Source organism: Notechis scutatus, chromosome 1, assembly GCF_049901735.1.
Source record: "Notechis scutatus isolate UNSWTSFEM ecotype Mainland chromosome 1, rNotScu1.2, whole genome shotgun sequence".
Taxonomy (NCBI): Eukaryota; Metazoa; Chordata; class Lepidosauria; order Squamata; family Elapidae; genus Notechis; species Notechis scutatus.
The window spans coordinates 71,147,405-71,163,799 of NC_142009.1; the positions used below are offsets into that span (position 1 = coordinate 71,147,405).

Below are 16,395 nucleotides of genomic sequence, written 5' to 3' on the forward strand. Positions count from 1 at the left end.
ATGCTTGTTTGTCTTATATCCTCCCAAAGCCACACAAACCCTTTAGAAGAGCTGAAGTTGGATCTTTGCTTGTCTGGAGAAGTAGAGACAAAATCAGGACCTATACAGACCCAAAAGACACTGTATAGACAGAAAGGCTCCTTCACAAGGCATTGTCTTTTTTTTTCTTCTCTTTAGCAGATAATTTGTCTCCCAGTTTAAAGTGCCAAACCAGAAACCCAGAAATGTTAATGTAGGCAAAAATATGGATATTAAATTAAGGCACAGTAATATTATATTTATAGCATGGATAAGTACATGATAGAAATGGCTGTCTTATAAAACAATTAAGGGAGGCCACTGCACACATCTGCTAATAATCAAGTTTTATTGAAGTTCATTGATTCACACAATTGCACTCAATCTTTTAATTGATGCATCAGGATAGCAAGCCAAGTAGGGAACCATCAGTTCACTCTGAACACATATCATATTGAGATAAATATTAAATTTAAATATGCTTATAAAAGTTTAGTAACTTTGGGGGGTGGGGTGGGGGGGAACAGGTTGGAAAATACTTTTAGTCCCAAATCTTCTCCAAGGGTTAGAGAGAGAGAAAGAGAGAATATCTTGCCTCTTTTAATTTTTCTGAATCTATCCATCCACTGAAAGAACTGCTTCAAGCAAAACAAGTTGGTAACTTTCTCCATACAAATTGGCTTGCCTCTGAAATAACGTTTAGAATGTCACTAAAAAGAATAATTCAGTTTATACTATCTAAAAATCTCATTTGTGGAAAGATAGAATTTTTCCTTTGAGTTCAGCCAAAGAGAAAAACACTGGATTGGCTACATCCTTTAATTTTATAACATCCGTACAAAGCAATTCCAACATGAAGAAATTGTTATTAAACAATAAGACACAAAAAAGATGGCATTTCTGATTGAAGACAGTTTCTTTTGTCTGTTTAAAATTAAAGTTGATTTTTAAGTCTCTTTTGCAGATATCAAGGTCTTTAGGAATCTTTAAAAAGTTTAAAGTTTAACAACAATAATTTTCAATACCCACTTATACTGTATAATCAAAAAATTGAAACTAAGTTATTTCTCTTTGGAAAAGCAGATTATTTTGATTTAAGTAATCTAATAGCTTTTAAGTTTGTTTTATATAAGACACCCCTAATCTGTTACATATGCAAAACAGTGAAAGTTCTCATTCAGGTACGCATTAAGATTAAAAATGTGTTTACTGCAAATATTTACAAACAGTAAAATATTGGACAAAATAATTGCAAATAAATCTGTTTTGCGAAACAAATTAACTGTATTTTTGCGTGTAGTTCAACAAAATCTAGAATTTGTTTGTAACGGTGGCATGAAAGGGATTAACAATTTCCCTCCAAATATGGTACTCAAGAATTCTATGCCATCCTTACACTAGACTCTGTATCACTAACTATATATTATGTACAATTGACTCATCTAAGCATAACATAGATGTATTACATGAAAGCATGGAACTGCAACCTTTTTGCACAACTACAGATTGTGTTTTAAAAATATCAAAGATGGACAAAGTGTCAAGTTCCTCTTGGTAAAAAAAATCATGCTCTACAAAAATAAACAAAAAGAAATTCATAGCTGCCATTTAGAGTCAAACAGAGGTGCGTCTTGAATCTAAGCAAAGACTGAACACAGTTGGTAAAGTTAAATTTTGCTGCAAAATACCTTCTAAGCTAGTTTGGCCACAATGGTACAACTATGCACTACCCTGAATAGATTGAATGGTAAAGTATCTGCAGGTTGGGGACATAAAGATATGTATTTTCTTTCTAAAACAGAGATGATAATTCCATGTCTGAATTTATTATGTCCTAGATTGAGTCCCTCCTGACATTTTGCCTTACAGCTCTCACAGTCCCTTACTATAGCTGGACAACTAATGAAGGAAGGAAGTTACAGGTGAGATCATCTGGAAATATGCTATTTGGGATGAATTGTTATAAATTATCAGTGCTGTTCACTTTTTTTTCAGGTAGATCAGTAGTTCTCAACCTTTTCTTCACCACAACCAGAGATGGTATTCAGCAGGTTCTGACCAGTTCTGGAGAACTGGTAGCGTAAAGTTTGAGTAGTTTGGAGAACCAGCAAATACCACTTCTGACTGGAGATTTTACAGTATCCTTGCCCTGCCACATCCACCAAGCCATGCCCACAGAGGTAGTAGTAAAAAAAATTGAATCTCACCACTGACACAAAGTCCCTTTAAATACCTTTTGTGGCCATAGACCATGGCCACCCACCACCAAGACTTAACTGAAGATTTAAAACTTAACATTTTTTCAAGCCTTCGTGGAACCCCTGTGATGACATCATGGCCTCCTGAGTTCTGCAGACCACAGGTTGAGAACCATTGTGGTAGAGCATTTGACACTGCTTCTCATTTTTTCTCTTGATGTGTTATCGGAGAGAAAACAAATAATTCAGTGATATTTATTTTTTAAACCAATTTATATAGTTGCCCATCTCACCGAAAATTGACCCTTGGCAGTGTACAACAAGCTAAAAACAGTTAATAAATAAATTAAAAAATACAAAAAATATACTACTTTCTACATATATCTTAGAATGATTACCTAGTAGAAGACTGAAGAAGTCTGAAATATTAAATGAATATACAAAATCTTTTAGTTGGCAAAAGTTACTATTATCTTGTATGGGAACTACCATACAAGGTAATTGGGCTCTTATTTCAAATCATCATTAATTCAAACAGACGTCATTTCCTCTTAATCGTTTGTCAGGAAACTGATATCCTAACACTAACCCCTCATTTCTCTTAGAATGATCGTTCTTCCATCAAGATATTTAATATCTGAGCCATTGAATAAAATAAACACATTAAATGTAGTTGAGAATGATTCTCCATTCTCCAATTCATAATTATTAAATTATATTTATTTATTTAGCGTATGGCACGTGTTAGCAAGGGATCTCTGGGATGTCTGGCTGCCTCTGTGAAAGGAATTTTTTGGGGCAGTGTTATCTTTATCCGTGGGATGCCTGAATGCCCATAGGCAATTGGGGGAGGTTCCTTTCTTGTCCCTACACGGTTTATTCACTCACGGGAATCGAGCTGCCAACTTTAGCAGCGCGCAGGCCCAGCATCTTACCATTTGAGCCACCACAGCCCCTATTATAATATTACTGGGAGTTCTGCTAAGCAAGCAAGCTTTCAATCTCATCAATTCTTCAAATTTAGTCTTGAATCTGAGGAAGCATATTTTAAGTAGCAGTTGCTGTGGTGCAACACTAGAGAGGTTAATTATGCTTTGGCAGAACTGAAGAAGCTCCTTGGATGAGAAGTAAAATATTTTCAAGGAAAAACCAAGAAAGTCCTGTTGCCTTATGAAAAGCACATTTGGAATATTCTCATGCTTGTTCATGCTGAAAGAATTTCATATTACATATTATGTCTATGACCTTCCATCTCACAAAATGTGACTCTGAGTGACATACAACAATGGTGTACCAACAATGTTACAACATATTATTATTAAAGACCAACAAAGGAGAATGTCTATCCATGTGTTGTGAAATTAGTTTTCATTGATAATTTCATAACATGTGGACAGACTTAACTATTGCGTCAACTAGGAAACTGTGACCATCCTAGACCAAGCCAAGTCTAATAATGCTAGGGAATTTCTAGAAGCTTGGCACTCTGATAAATTAGCCATCAAATAGACACAGATATAAACAATATCAACATATTGTGCAAAAGGCACAATCAACAAACCAAAAAGGAAACAAAAAGACCAAAACACCTCCACACCAGCAATCAACAACCAGACAAGCATAGATTAACTCCAAGATAAACATGAGACTAACAATCAAGAAGTAAACAATATTCCAACCAAGGAACTGCCAAACAAGCAAACAGTAAACAACCCAACCAAAGAACCTCCAAAACTATTCCCACTGCCACTGACATAGAAAGCTACTAGAATATAATCTGAGAGCAAAACTTATTCCTTGCTAGCACTGATGATGTTACCTTTAACGAAACATCTGCAAGAAAACAATCAATCTCAGAGAGCAACCAAGAACCCATCATTGTTAAGTAGCTATAAATAATTTTATAGATAGATAACAGATAATCAGAGTTGGAAGGGACCTTGTAGGTCATCTAGTCCAACCCCCCACCCAGGTGGGAGACCCTGCACCATTTCTGACAAATGGCAGTCCAATCCCTTCTTGAAAGTCTCAAGTGATGGCGCTCCCACAACTTCCGAGGGAAAGCTGTTCCATTGGTTGATTGTTCTCACTGTCAAAAAGTTTCTCCTTATTTCCAGGTTAAATCTCTCCTTGTTCAGTTTCCATCCATTATTCCTTGTCTGGCCTACAATAATTTATATAAACTAAGATAACAATTTATATCTTTCTATACTGAAAAATGATTGAGGAACAAACAAACAAGATGACCTGTTCTTTTTATAAAAGGTCAGGGATTGAAGACTTCCAAGCTCTCTTTCATCTCTCTTATTCCATTAGTCTATTCTGTTAATTCTTATACAGCAAGGGCAATACAAAGCTACCCTCCTCTCATTCTTTGAGTTCTGATAAACTCTTCTTCTGAACAAATCCTTAACCAAGATTAGGAATTTTGCAATGTTGTTGAAACTTAAGTTCTAGACCTTAACACATGAAGGCTGGAATCGAGATTTAGCATAAAATTTGAAAATGTTACCCTATGGAAATTTTAAACATTACCATGATGTTAAGTTACAATGATCATTTCATTTGTGTCCCTTTTTTTTTCATGGTGAACTTTTACAAATGTAAAACATCGCAGTAAACCAGAAGGCCTTACTTAAGAAAACTAAAATGTTTACTTTTAATCTCTTTAATGAAAGCACAGTTATCATTTGACCGATAATCTTCAATATATCTTGTTGACCAGTGAGTCACATAGGCTGCTTGATTAGATTGGCCATAGGCCTGTTTTAACAGGACCCTTCTTGTGTTTATACATGGTTTTGGACAACTAAATGATGGACACAGTACACTGGAAAGGCTAGAGGCATATAGAGTTGCTGAAGTATCTTACAACTTCGGTAAGTTGCCCTGCAAATAGTTCAGAACTGCCAAACTTGTAAAACTCTGTAGAATTTCACATAGTAGCATTTTCTGAAAGACCAAAGCTCTTCCCTTGCCAAGCCCTTCTATCCTTGATAAATTTATTTATATCTCAGCAACACTTTAACGTTGAGCTTAAGTTTGCCAAAACGTTTGTCCATTTCCAGAGAGATTTACCAGTGTCTCTGAGAAAGGAAATTATTACTACTATTATTTCCATCATGAAGACTTAGTAAAGAAATATTAGGAACATATGTCTCTTATAATAAATGATTGTGATTGTATCCATGATTTACAGTATAGTGTATTTTTCTTTAGCTAATATTAATATTACCCGTTTGTTATTTACTGTTTAATCATCCTCTCCCTTTTCAACTTTCATATATCATCTCTTTTGTTTTACTTATCAAAATCTCACACTGAATTATTCTGCTATAATCTGCCTAATTTAAATGACAGTGTACTGTGACAATTAAGGTGGTGGAGTATGAGCAGGGAAACCCAGGTTCAAGTGTCCACATGATCATATAGCTCAGTGAATGATTTAGAGCAGGGCTGTAAATCTGGATTTCTTTGAGGGCCGGATTAGCAGTAGTTCTGATCCGTGGGCCATCCGGAAGGGAGGCAGACAGGATGGATGCCTTCTGCAGCACCCTGCCAGCCAAAATGGGGTGCAAGGGAGCTGGGGGGCTGCATGCAGCCCCTGCGTGCCCCGTTTTTGGCCTGGACGGCCTCCTGCAGCACTTTGTAAGCCAAAATGGGGCATGCGGGGAGCAAATCTCATTTTGGCTGCCAGAGGCACTGTGGCCCGGTCCTTTGCTATTTCCAGGCCAGCCCTGTGGGCCAGATTTAAACACCCTCATGGGCCTTGAGTTTGACACCCCTGATTTAGAGCCGCTCATCTTTTTGTCTTGGCCTAACCTCAGTTTTGTTGTTATATGAATTAAATAAGCAGGGATTATTAAACTTTCTAACAGTGAGAACAATCAACCAATGGAACAGCTTGCCCTCAGAAGTTGTAGGAGCGCCATCACTTGAGACCTTCAAGAAGAGATTGGACTGCCATTTGTCAGAAATGGTGTAGGGTCTCCTGCTTGGGCGGGGGTTTGGACTAGATGACCTACAAGGTCCCTTCCAACTCTGATTATCTGTTAAATCTGTTAAACCCTTTCGAGCAGAAACCAGCGTCTTGAGAATTCTTTGTATCTCTATTAGTTTCTTCAAATTCTCCAACTGACTTTATAACAATTACCCTCGGACAACTGAATTCTAACAATTTAATGCACAGAAAATTCCTCTTGAAATGGCAATGTATTGGTTTTTGTATTAGCAAGCTATTATTATAAGAAAGATTGTAATTATTGTACAATCTTTATTTTTTTCTTCAAGGACATATTTAAAAATATTTCTATCTAGTCAATATATTTTAGGGTATTTCAGGGCACTTTGATAATAAATGTATTTCTAGCTCTTTATATACAAAGACTTCTTTCCTATATTTGAAAACTTTATTAGGAAAGTTGCACAAATATGTTGGCACAAAACAGGAAGGCTATTCTAATGAAAGTATAGCTTTTCAAGTGATTACACCGAATAAGGATCTGATTTACTACCCCTGATTTGTATTACTATGTCAAAATACATTCTTTCATACTTTACATGATTTGTAAATATTGCCACTGCAATTACAATAAAGAAAATATTTCCCTCACAATAATGATTTTTAAAATGGACAAATTTTATGGAATTGATTAATTTTTATTTTGTTATTCTGTAAACATTGAGCATGTTAACTATTGAGTCTTTTTTTATGCTCAATGTATGAAATTAAAACCACCTTCTACATCTCAATATTGGAATATCATACAGAGTTAAGCATTATTTTTTCAGATTTGGGATGTATGGTAAAATTCCTCACATGACAAAGATTTATTACAATATTTGGATTCTGTTTACTCATAGCTCTATTAAATCTAGGAAGATCCTTATATTCATACAACCTGTATTTAATATCAAGTTATAAGGAGTGCTTTTCCTGTTTACTTGTTGAGATCTTCATCACAGTGTGCCAATATTCTCAGAAAATTAATTTTCTCATTTAATTGAAAAAGAGAGAAAGAGAACATTTTTTGGTGGTTCCATAAATGTGAAGTTGTTTTCCCTCAGTTGCTTTGTGTAAGAAGGCCAAAACCTTTCTTACTTTAAAAGGCTTTGGGATTATAAGTGTCTGGTCTCTGTTTTGATGCAATTTTGAAGTGCAGTGTTTTTATTACAATTTGTATGTTTATTAAAACAGTGTCCCTTTCTTTTAAATTTATGACAAGTTGATTATATTTACTATTGTCTATAATAAATTAAGTATTTTTTTAGCATAAGGAAATGTTAAATCACCAGTCCAGTTATTTTAAATACAGTTAAGTAAACAAATCAGGGTGTATTATGTGGACAAAGTACTCTCAGGCCTTATTCCATGGAGGGCAATAAATATATGTTGGACTTCACAGCTATAAGACTTCAAGAAAAGCTGGCCAGTTGCGATGACATAATGGAGGCACCACTGCAGCAATTCAGACAACCACGAATATCTGCCTCAAATAAATAAATATACCCACTAAAAATAACAAGTTTGACAGGAGAAAAACACTTGGCTGGATCTGCAAGACTTATTTTGAGATGTATAACTGCCATCTAGTGACTAAGTAGAGATCCTACAGAAACTCTGTATTAAATATATTCTGTTAAGTATTTTCTTTTGCCTTGGTTTTAGGTTGGTCTCATGCAACTTAAGAAAGAAGGCTGACCTTGCAAAATAAATAGAACAAAACATTTAAAGAAACTATTTCTAAATTATAGCTCCAAATACTAGATTTAAATATTAAATTTACATAGTGTGCGTCAAATTAAAGATTAAAACATTTTGCTAGTGTTCTACCAAGAAAACTTTCTAGTAATTCTAGTGACCCTTAGAGCTGTACAGTACTTCAGCAGGAAGGCAAAAAAAAAAAAAAATCATATTTAGAAACATGCAGGGGTGCAAATGTAATACCTGCCCACAACTTCTTAAAGCAGTTGCACAATATTAGGTAAAGTGACATCACTTTAAAAATTGGCAACCAGGTGCCAGCTTTGGACCTTGCATGCTCAAGGCAACTTTTTACCTTTGAAGCTGAAATACAGCACAACCATCATGATTACCATGGAATACCACAAGGGTTTATTAAGAATACCTGATCCTTCCTCTTCTTCCTCATTAAGTCTATCTGAAGTCTGCTGGCCTGACAGTTTTATTTATAGTTGTCATTTCTGGCTTCTTGTTTCTTTTCATTGCCCACAGCTTATCTACTGCCTTTTACCTGTCTCATTCTTTATTTGGGAATTAGTGCCTGGCTTTATGTTGTCTTCTGTCTCCGCCTAATAACCAGGGGTGGGCTTCAAAAATTTCAGCAACGGGTTCTCTGCCTGGTTGCTGGGTGGGCGTGGCCATGGTGGGCATGGCCTAGTCCAGAGGCCTCTAAACTTGGCAACGTTAAGACTTGTGGACTTCAATTCCCAGAATTCTCTAGCCAGCATAGCTGGCTGGAGAATTCTGGGAGTTGAAGTCCACAAGTCTTAACGTTGCCAAGTTTGGGGATCTCTGGCCTAGTCGACCTCCTGCATCACACCATGTTTCACCTGCCCCAGCCTCCGCAGGCTTTCCTCGAGCCTCCGGGGGGAGGGGCGAAAACGGTCTTCCTTCTGGAGCCTCTGAGAGGCCCAGTTTTCGCCATCCCCCAGCCTCCATGTGGGCCCTGCACTTACCTCGCATCCAAAATGGGCTGCGTGGAGACTCTTGGGAGCGGAGAGGCCAGCCAGGGGTGGGATTTGGAGGTTGTCTGAACCGACCATAACATTTGCTACAGGTTCTCCCGCATTCAGACGAACCCATAGCAGCCCACCCCTGCTAATAACCCTAACCATCCCTGAGTTATCCCAAAAGTGCTTTTTCAAGAGGCAACTGGAGTTTCTGGTTTTTCTTTGAAGACATTTTGCTTCTCATCCAAGAAGCTGAAAAGGCTTCTTGGATGATAAGTGAATCATCATCAAAGAAAAACCGGAAAGTCCAGTTGCCTCTTGGAAAAAGGGACAAGCCTGAATGACTGAGAATCTCCATAGACATTCCTGAATTGCACAATGATTAACCAAACAGAAAGGTCATTCTTCCTGAAAGAACCACCCTCTTGGAAGGGGCCATGAAGAAATCCAAATTAAAATATCCCAAAAGATGGTTGGCTAATTTCTTCCCGAACATATCCACTGAAAGGAGACCACTACTTGTCTGGGGAACTAATTGCAATGCTTTTTTGTTATGGGTTTTCTAACATTCAGTTAGAACCTGTTCCATTATATCTATTATTATGGATCACTTCACTCTGATGAAAAGCCATTGATGAGCTCCCTCTAAGTATAATTTTCAAGCCAGTTATACAAGGACAGACTTGCCATGCAATCCATACTTCAATGACCTGCTATCAGACTATTATGCAATACTCTTTGTCAAATGCTTTACCTAAACTCCAACATTCAGGCCTACTCCTTACCTGTTCTGTACAATTGCCTGAAAGAACATATACCTTTTTGCAGGAAAAGACTAAACCCAAATCAGTTGAGTAGCACTATCAAACCTCCATCCACCCCATCTGCAAAACATTCCCAATTTACTTTAAATCCAACTATTGTCCCACCACTGGTAGTTCCCAAATGCATTTAGAATGAGTTGGGAGCTTCCAAGCAGCACTTTCATCAAATCATTGCTCAGCTCAAGCTAGCTGTAGGGTAAATTCAGAATGCTACTCAATTACAGACAGCTTTAACAATAAAAAGTTTATATATTGCAAAATCAGACTATTCTATTTGATTAATTGTACTGTATAGCTTGGGTTGAAAATTGATACAATGGTGGAAGTTAAAGCTGCATTATAGTTATTAATTTTTCAAACATCGATGCCAAATGTACACATCTTTCTCTGGAGGAAAAACTGTTCCATTGCAGCTCTAAAGGAGATATAATTTTTCTCCTGTTTATTCCAATAGTGAAATCTGTTTTCATCATAAGGTTCTATCCAAGCCGCAGTCTCAAACTTTGATCCACAGTTGTAACTCCACACCAAGGCAATGGTAAAGTATCCAAGATCAAAAAATAGCATAGCATTGACTAATGTCTGTCTTGTGGATAAGGAAGATCTAAAACAATAAAGAATTGTTATGTTCCCCGAACATGATATTTTGATAAATTTCCAGAATAAAGTACTTTTCCAGACCTCAATAATTAAGTAAATGACATGTACAGTAATCCATATAAAGACACAAAAAACAAGTAGTTGTGATGCTTGCTTTGTCATCTGAGGCTATGTTGATTGATATACTTTTAAGAACCACTGAGGTTAAAGAATTGTTGGGAGCCTTGGTTAAATTTTTCTCCTATTAACAGAATTGCTGTGTGAAAGTTCTCAAATCCCAAATTATAAAAAGAAGCTCATTCCCACAAGGATGTGATCACAAGAGATTTCTGCTAGAATCCCTTGAGTAAGATCAACAGGTGGTGAAAACATACATAATTGTGTACCCCAAGGCCTCTTTTCAAGGTTGTAGAAGAACTTTGCAACTTTCCCCCCAATGAACATATAATAGGTTGGTGTTCCTCTATGCTACAACTGCACAGCCTTAGCTACTGCTATAGCAAGAGAGAATAAAGGACCTATTGGTTTGGGTGGGGTGGGGTGGGAAGAAGGGAAAGGGTCATTTCAAAGTCACCACTTTTCATTCAAGAATGACTATGGTAGATACTACAGAAAGCCCAGGACTCACTCAAGTGGATTGGTAGAATGAAAATTGGTATTCACTCTATTGTATCTTTGGAAACTGCATAACAGTGCTTAATGCTGTGGGAAAGGCAACACTCTTTTGGTTTAATTGAAATTGGGTAAAAAGGAAAAGGGAGAAGCTACTGAAGCACAGAGGAGCATTAAACTACCGCTGTTTCCAATTCCTACTCTTGGAGAAAGGGTCCTATGCTTACCAGAGCATAAATTTGGGGGAAAGGATGTTTTCCCTAATTCTATGCTTCCAACATGAAATCTTGATTTCTAAAGGGCAGTTACATGATGAGGGAAACCACTGGTGTAGAAATACATCATAATGGACTTCTCTTTAAATTTCACATCTGTAACTATTGAATATGTGTCCAGAAAATAAGATGATGCAGGAAAGCTGAAGGTAATGGAAATTCACATTAAAGATTTATAATAAGAAATGTTCAATATTTGGTGTTTAATGGTGTTATTTCCGGGATCTGGGCTGCATCTTTTTCAACGATCTTAGTACAAGGAACATCCAATTTATTACATTCCATAATAATTTTTCTAGATTCATGTACGCATTTCATTCAGTATATTATTTCTCTTCAGACTGAAAAAGAAATTTATCGAAGTGATTAGAGGTGAAATTCTAATACATTCCATAGTTCAGAAGCCAAATGAAAAATCTCCCCCCCCCCAAAAAAAACCCTCCCTCTAATAGCTGTTCTGGGTTCTTTCTCCTAAGCATTGTTTTCTTCTATTTAACATTTAGCATTAAATAACAAAGTCAAATTATTGTCTGTCTGGCTATGTTTCACACCGTTAATTTCATGCCTGCAATTATTGATATCTTGAGTGTTTTTCTCCCTTGTCTTTAAAAAAGGAAAAATGGGGAAAAAATATTCATGAAAAATTAACAGATATTTGCATATGAGACTAAATGAATATATTCATTTTAAAAACTGCCTGAAAATGTGAGGTGATAGGCTTGCATATGTAGCTTTCAAATAGCCTTGCATACTTTGACCCAGGCTTTTCCATTGTTACACAGCAACTTGTGGAATCCTGAGACTTTTATTTAAAAAGGCTTGTATCTAGCAACAACAAAACACAGGTAGTCCTCATTTAGTGACAGCCTCAGACAGTGACCATTTGCAGTTATGGAAGTGATGAAAAAGTAACTTTGTGACCAGCGCCCACATTCATGACCTTGGAGTGCTCTCTGTTGGCCATATGTTTGCCATTACAGTCAGCTAGTACACATTGTCTTGTGTCTTTTTTTTTTTCTCTTCTCCTTTTGCAGAATGGTGAGCTTGCAAGAACAAGATACTGTATTTATTTTTGAGTTGCTTTTCTCTGCAGCCCAGTGCATTCCTAAAAAGTGCTAACTGCAAGTTAACAAGCTCAGTTCTATGACTGATGAAATTGATTAGAATCTACTGCAGGCAGCAACTATGCCTGAAACTGACAGGTTCCTCATCAGTTTCACATTAAAGAGTTTTGTTTGCCTCCTAAGTGGCTCTCTTTAATGTGTGTTCCCCATTGTATGCCTGCTCACTCTCTTGTATTCCCCTTATATTTATATAATATAAATATAATAATATATATACCTTACTCCTTAAAGTAGCCACTACATCTTTCCTCAGGCTAACATACTGTAGAAGAAAAAGGAGCTGCTTTAATGAATGGCACACAAACCGTTTTTCTGACCAAAGTCCAAAATATTGCTTCCTGATGGGCACTGCCTTAGTATCTATTACCATTCACATATTTAGTCCCTTCAGCACTTAAGTATTTTGCCATTAACACATTCTGGATAATAAAGCAGCTATATAAGTTTAGGTTTAGAATATAACTGTTTTGACAGAATATAAGTTAAAGCAAGCTATACGTGTGCCCAATTATCTTCTCCTCTGCTCATCATGCCATTCCAAGTTTCTCTTTCAGAATATGTTATGAACAATAAACAAAACAGAACCAATGAACCCACTGCTTGTTAATCCTGATTATAAATTTAAAACAAACATTTCCAGGGGTGTTTTTTTTTTTAATTTAAACTCATTTAAGTCACAATATAGAAATAACAAAAAAGTAACCTTTCTTTCTACTGCCATGATGCTAAGCAAACTTCCTTAAGAATGAACACTTTTATTATAGAGAAGAATAATCTAACACAAAATCATTAAAATGGACTCTGTAACTGTAAGCATATGAAGCTAGCTTTCTTTTGATGAAATGTGGGGGAGGAAGGGGGGGGGAAGGAAGGATGGACAGTCAATCCAAAGATTTTTCAAGTTGAACAGATGCTGATATTGAGTTGTATGCTGTTATCCCACCTCCTAGTGCTTTCTGCACGGTTTGGCCCCTTCCAGGCCTTTGGCCCAAAGATGTATTCCTATCAGTGATTCTGAAAAGTAAACTTAAAACCAAATTATGTTATGCTAAGAAATATAACCAAGGGCTTTACTTTGTATGTTGTAAGAGATTTGTTTTCCATTTAAATATTGTCTTTAGCAATAGTAATTTAAATATGGAAAGTTTGAATATACTGTAGTTAAGGGTTCTCCTAGCAAGATCTTACCTGTACCTGTTGAACAATCTCTGTATCTTCTGTCTCTGTTGCCTCAGCAGCAGCTTCAGGTTCTGGGTTGGGAAGTAAAATTAAAAATTATTTTTATTGTTCCAAATATGAAGCTATTTTGAAAGGCTCATGGCTCCTAGATACACATATCTAATATAGAGACACATAATTTCTTTGATTTTAAGGTGTCTTATTTTCCTCCATTTCTGAGCTGAATCATGCAGTGACTCAGTGTGATGGCTTATTTAAATTATCCTCAATAGGAAGTGTATTTTTTTAGGGATTTACAATTATCTTTTCCAGGTCATCTGATGAATCAAGCATCAGATACCACCCTGTTGTACTGATTAGAGGGGGGAAAAAGAGAAATAGAAACGCTTTCATGGTTGAAAGTAAGATATGTTTAGAGAAAGAGACTATTCAAGATTAATTTTTTACAAGAAAAATCTTAATATGATCACTTCTGTTTCTACTGTTGGCATCATAAAGAACATCATATACATATTGACTGTTAAGACTATAATAAATTATTTTGACATTCTGACCTCTAATGAAAAATTACTCTTCAGTTGTTTTAAATCACAATATTTTCTACTAAGACAATTATTTCAACTGGATATGACATTTTCTAACTCATTAACTCATATAATACTCATGCATATTCATTCACATTCAATTTAACTTTCCTCTAAACCCTGACATCAACCATTTACTGTCCGCATGAATGAAAAGAACTGAAGATAGTCACAAAGTAATTTTTACCAATAAGCAAATTTCAGTGCTTGATTCAGTTTGAATAATTAAAATCTATACTGCATAGTTAAATGTACTTTTAAAAGAGCACACTCATCAATAGTACAAAGACAGAAACATTTAGCTGACCTGCAAGAGATTGGCTGGAAAAACCTCTCCCAGAAGATGTAAGTACCAAACTGTATGATTTATAACTAAATTTTATACTGCTGACTATCAGAACCTGATGGCAGTATTAGACAAAACAAAAGATCAGAATAAAACATACCGCGATATCAATTAAAAGTTAAATTAGAAATGTCAACAATTAGAAAACAGGTCACAAAAATGTATCTTTAATGCCTTTTTAAAGGCATTAAAGGCATTTTAAAATATTAGCAACTTTGGTTCTCTAATTTCATCAGGAATGAGCAGTGCAACAGAGATGGTACTGAGTTGGAAGAACTTTAAACTTGCATTTAGAGATATGTATAATCTCTTTGCTGAATGCATTTCTAGTGAAGGTAATGTTTTATCAATTACAACAACTTTCCAAGCAGCATTGAAAAAAACATTTCTCCCCCTAGCTGCATATTTAACAAACTGTAGTACAATCACTTGGGGCAGGATTGCCTTCCTCCACGTGACACTCATATCTTTTCATGTATGTTATATGTCATGACAACCTTGCTGATTATACAGTCTAGTACTCCATACCGGAGGTAAGAATTCTAGAAGAAAATGTCTAACTCTTATCATGAACATGGTCTCAACTTTCAAGTGCTGATATTCCTGGTTCTATACCAGGAGTCCCTCACCTCCGGTCCGTGGCCCATTACTTGGTCGTGGCTTGCTACCAGCTGCAGCCCATTGGGAACTGGGCTACACAAGCAGCTGGTGAGCTCATGAAGCTCCATTGTGCATAGCAATAGCAATAGCACTTAGAGTTATATACCACTTTACAGGGCTTTAAAGCCCTCTCTAAGTGGTTTACAGAGTCATCCTATTGCCCCCAACAATTTGGCTCCTCATTTTACCCACCTTGGAAGAATGGAAGGCCGAGACAACCTTGAGCCTGGTGAGATTGGAACTTGCATGCCTGGAATTAGATTGCACATGTGAAACCATCCCCTCCTGCCCACAGGCACTGCCACCACAGCCAGTCCACAGAGCCAGAAAGGTTGAAGTTTGCTGATCTATATCAATAACTTCCAGAGTAAGGGAAATCCGTTCTACCTACCATATGTGGGGCAAGAGCAAGTGACAAGGGCTGAAGGATAGAAATGAATGACAACTAATTTAGGAAGAAACCATTGTGGAATCTTTCTAGGCTGGGACTGTAAGGAAGTTTACAGAAACATTGTTAACAAGTATTCATGGAATTCAGGAGTACATATCTTTGCCTGCAATAAAAGAATATGTGCTTCTTTGGAAACCATTATAATAATGAATATAGCAGAATCAAATACTTACACAATCAAGTAATTTAAATTAACATGGAAGATCATATATCATAAATTACTCTACTGATTATTTTAAAAATCCCCACTATTCCCACAATTGTAAAATCTGAAGTATTTAATGACGGAGTGAAGAACAGAGCTCTAGAGTAATATAAACAGGGATGTACCTGCTGCAATTAGCTGGCTGATGATTTAAGCTACTCTCAGTCCATATGTGATTTTCCCAGATTGTATTCCCAACAGTAAGGAGTTTTTTTTATCTTTCTATGCAGAAACATTTACACTGCAGCCAGTTTTAAAATGATAATGCCCATGGAGTGTAGTATATTCAGCTAGAGACAGAAATCAATATGTTGTTCTTTTCAACATATTGAATCATTTATTTCCTCCATTTCTAATCTGACTGATTCTGGGCAGCAAATCCAGTTTGTATTACCAAGCTTCCCTTGGTTGTCTAAGTAGTTATTGGGGGGGGGGGGGGGGGAGAATCAGAAATAAAATTCCCTTTTCTCCTTCTAAAACTATTAAAACCTACCTACCCAATTTGTGCAACAACAAATACTGTAGATATAGTCTGTGGGATTGAAGAAAATTTTCAGGAAGGATGATGACAATGATCTAATTTGCTTTGTGTTCCACTCCATTCCATTTAATCTGCTATTTTCAAT

At 36.4% G+C, this 16,395-nt stretch overlaps 1 protein-coding gene across 1 annotated transcript in view; it reads right to left on the bottom strand.

The window, feature by feature from the left end:
- The window catches only part of FMN2 (formin 2), a 193,930-nt gene that overhangs the window by 138,199 nt on the left and 39,336 nt on the right, over window positions 1–16,395 (bottom strand). The window contains 1 exon segment of the mRNA XM_087967456.1: window positions 13,533–13,594. Coding sequence (XP_087823582.1) covers window positions 13,533–13,594 — 62 coding nt within the window.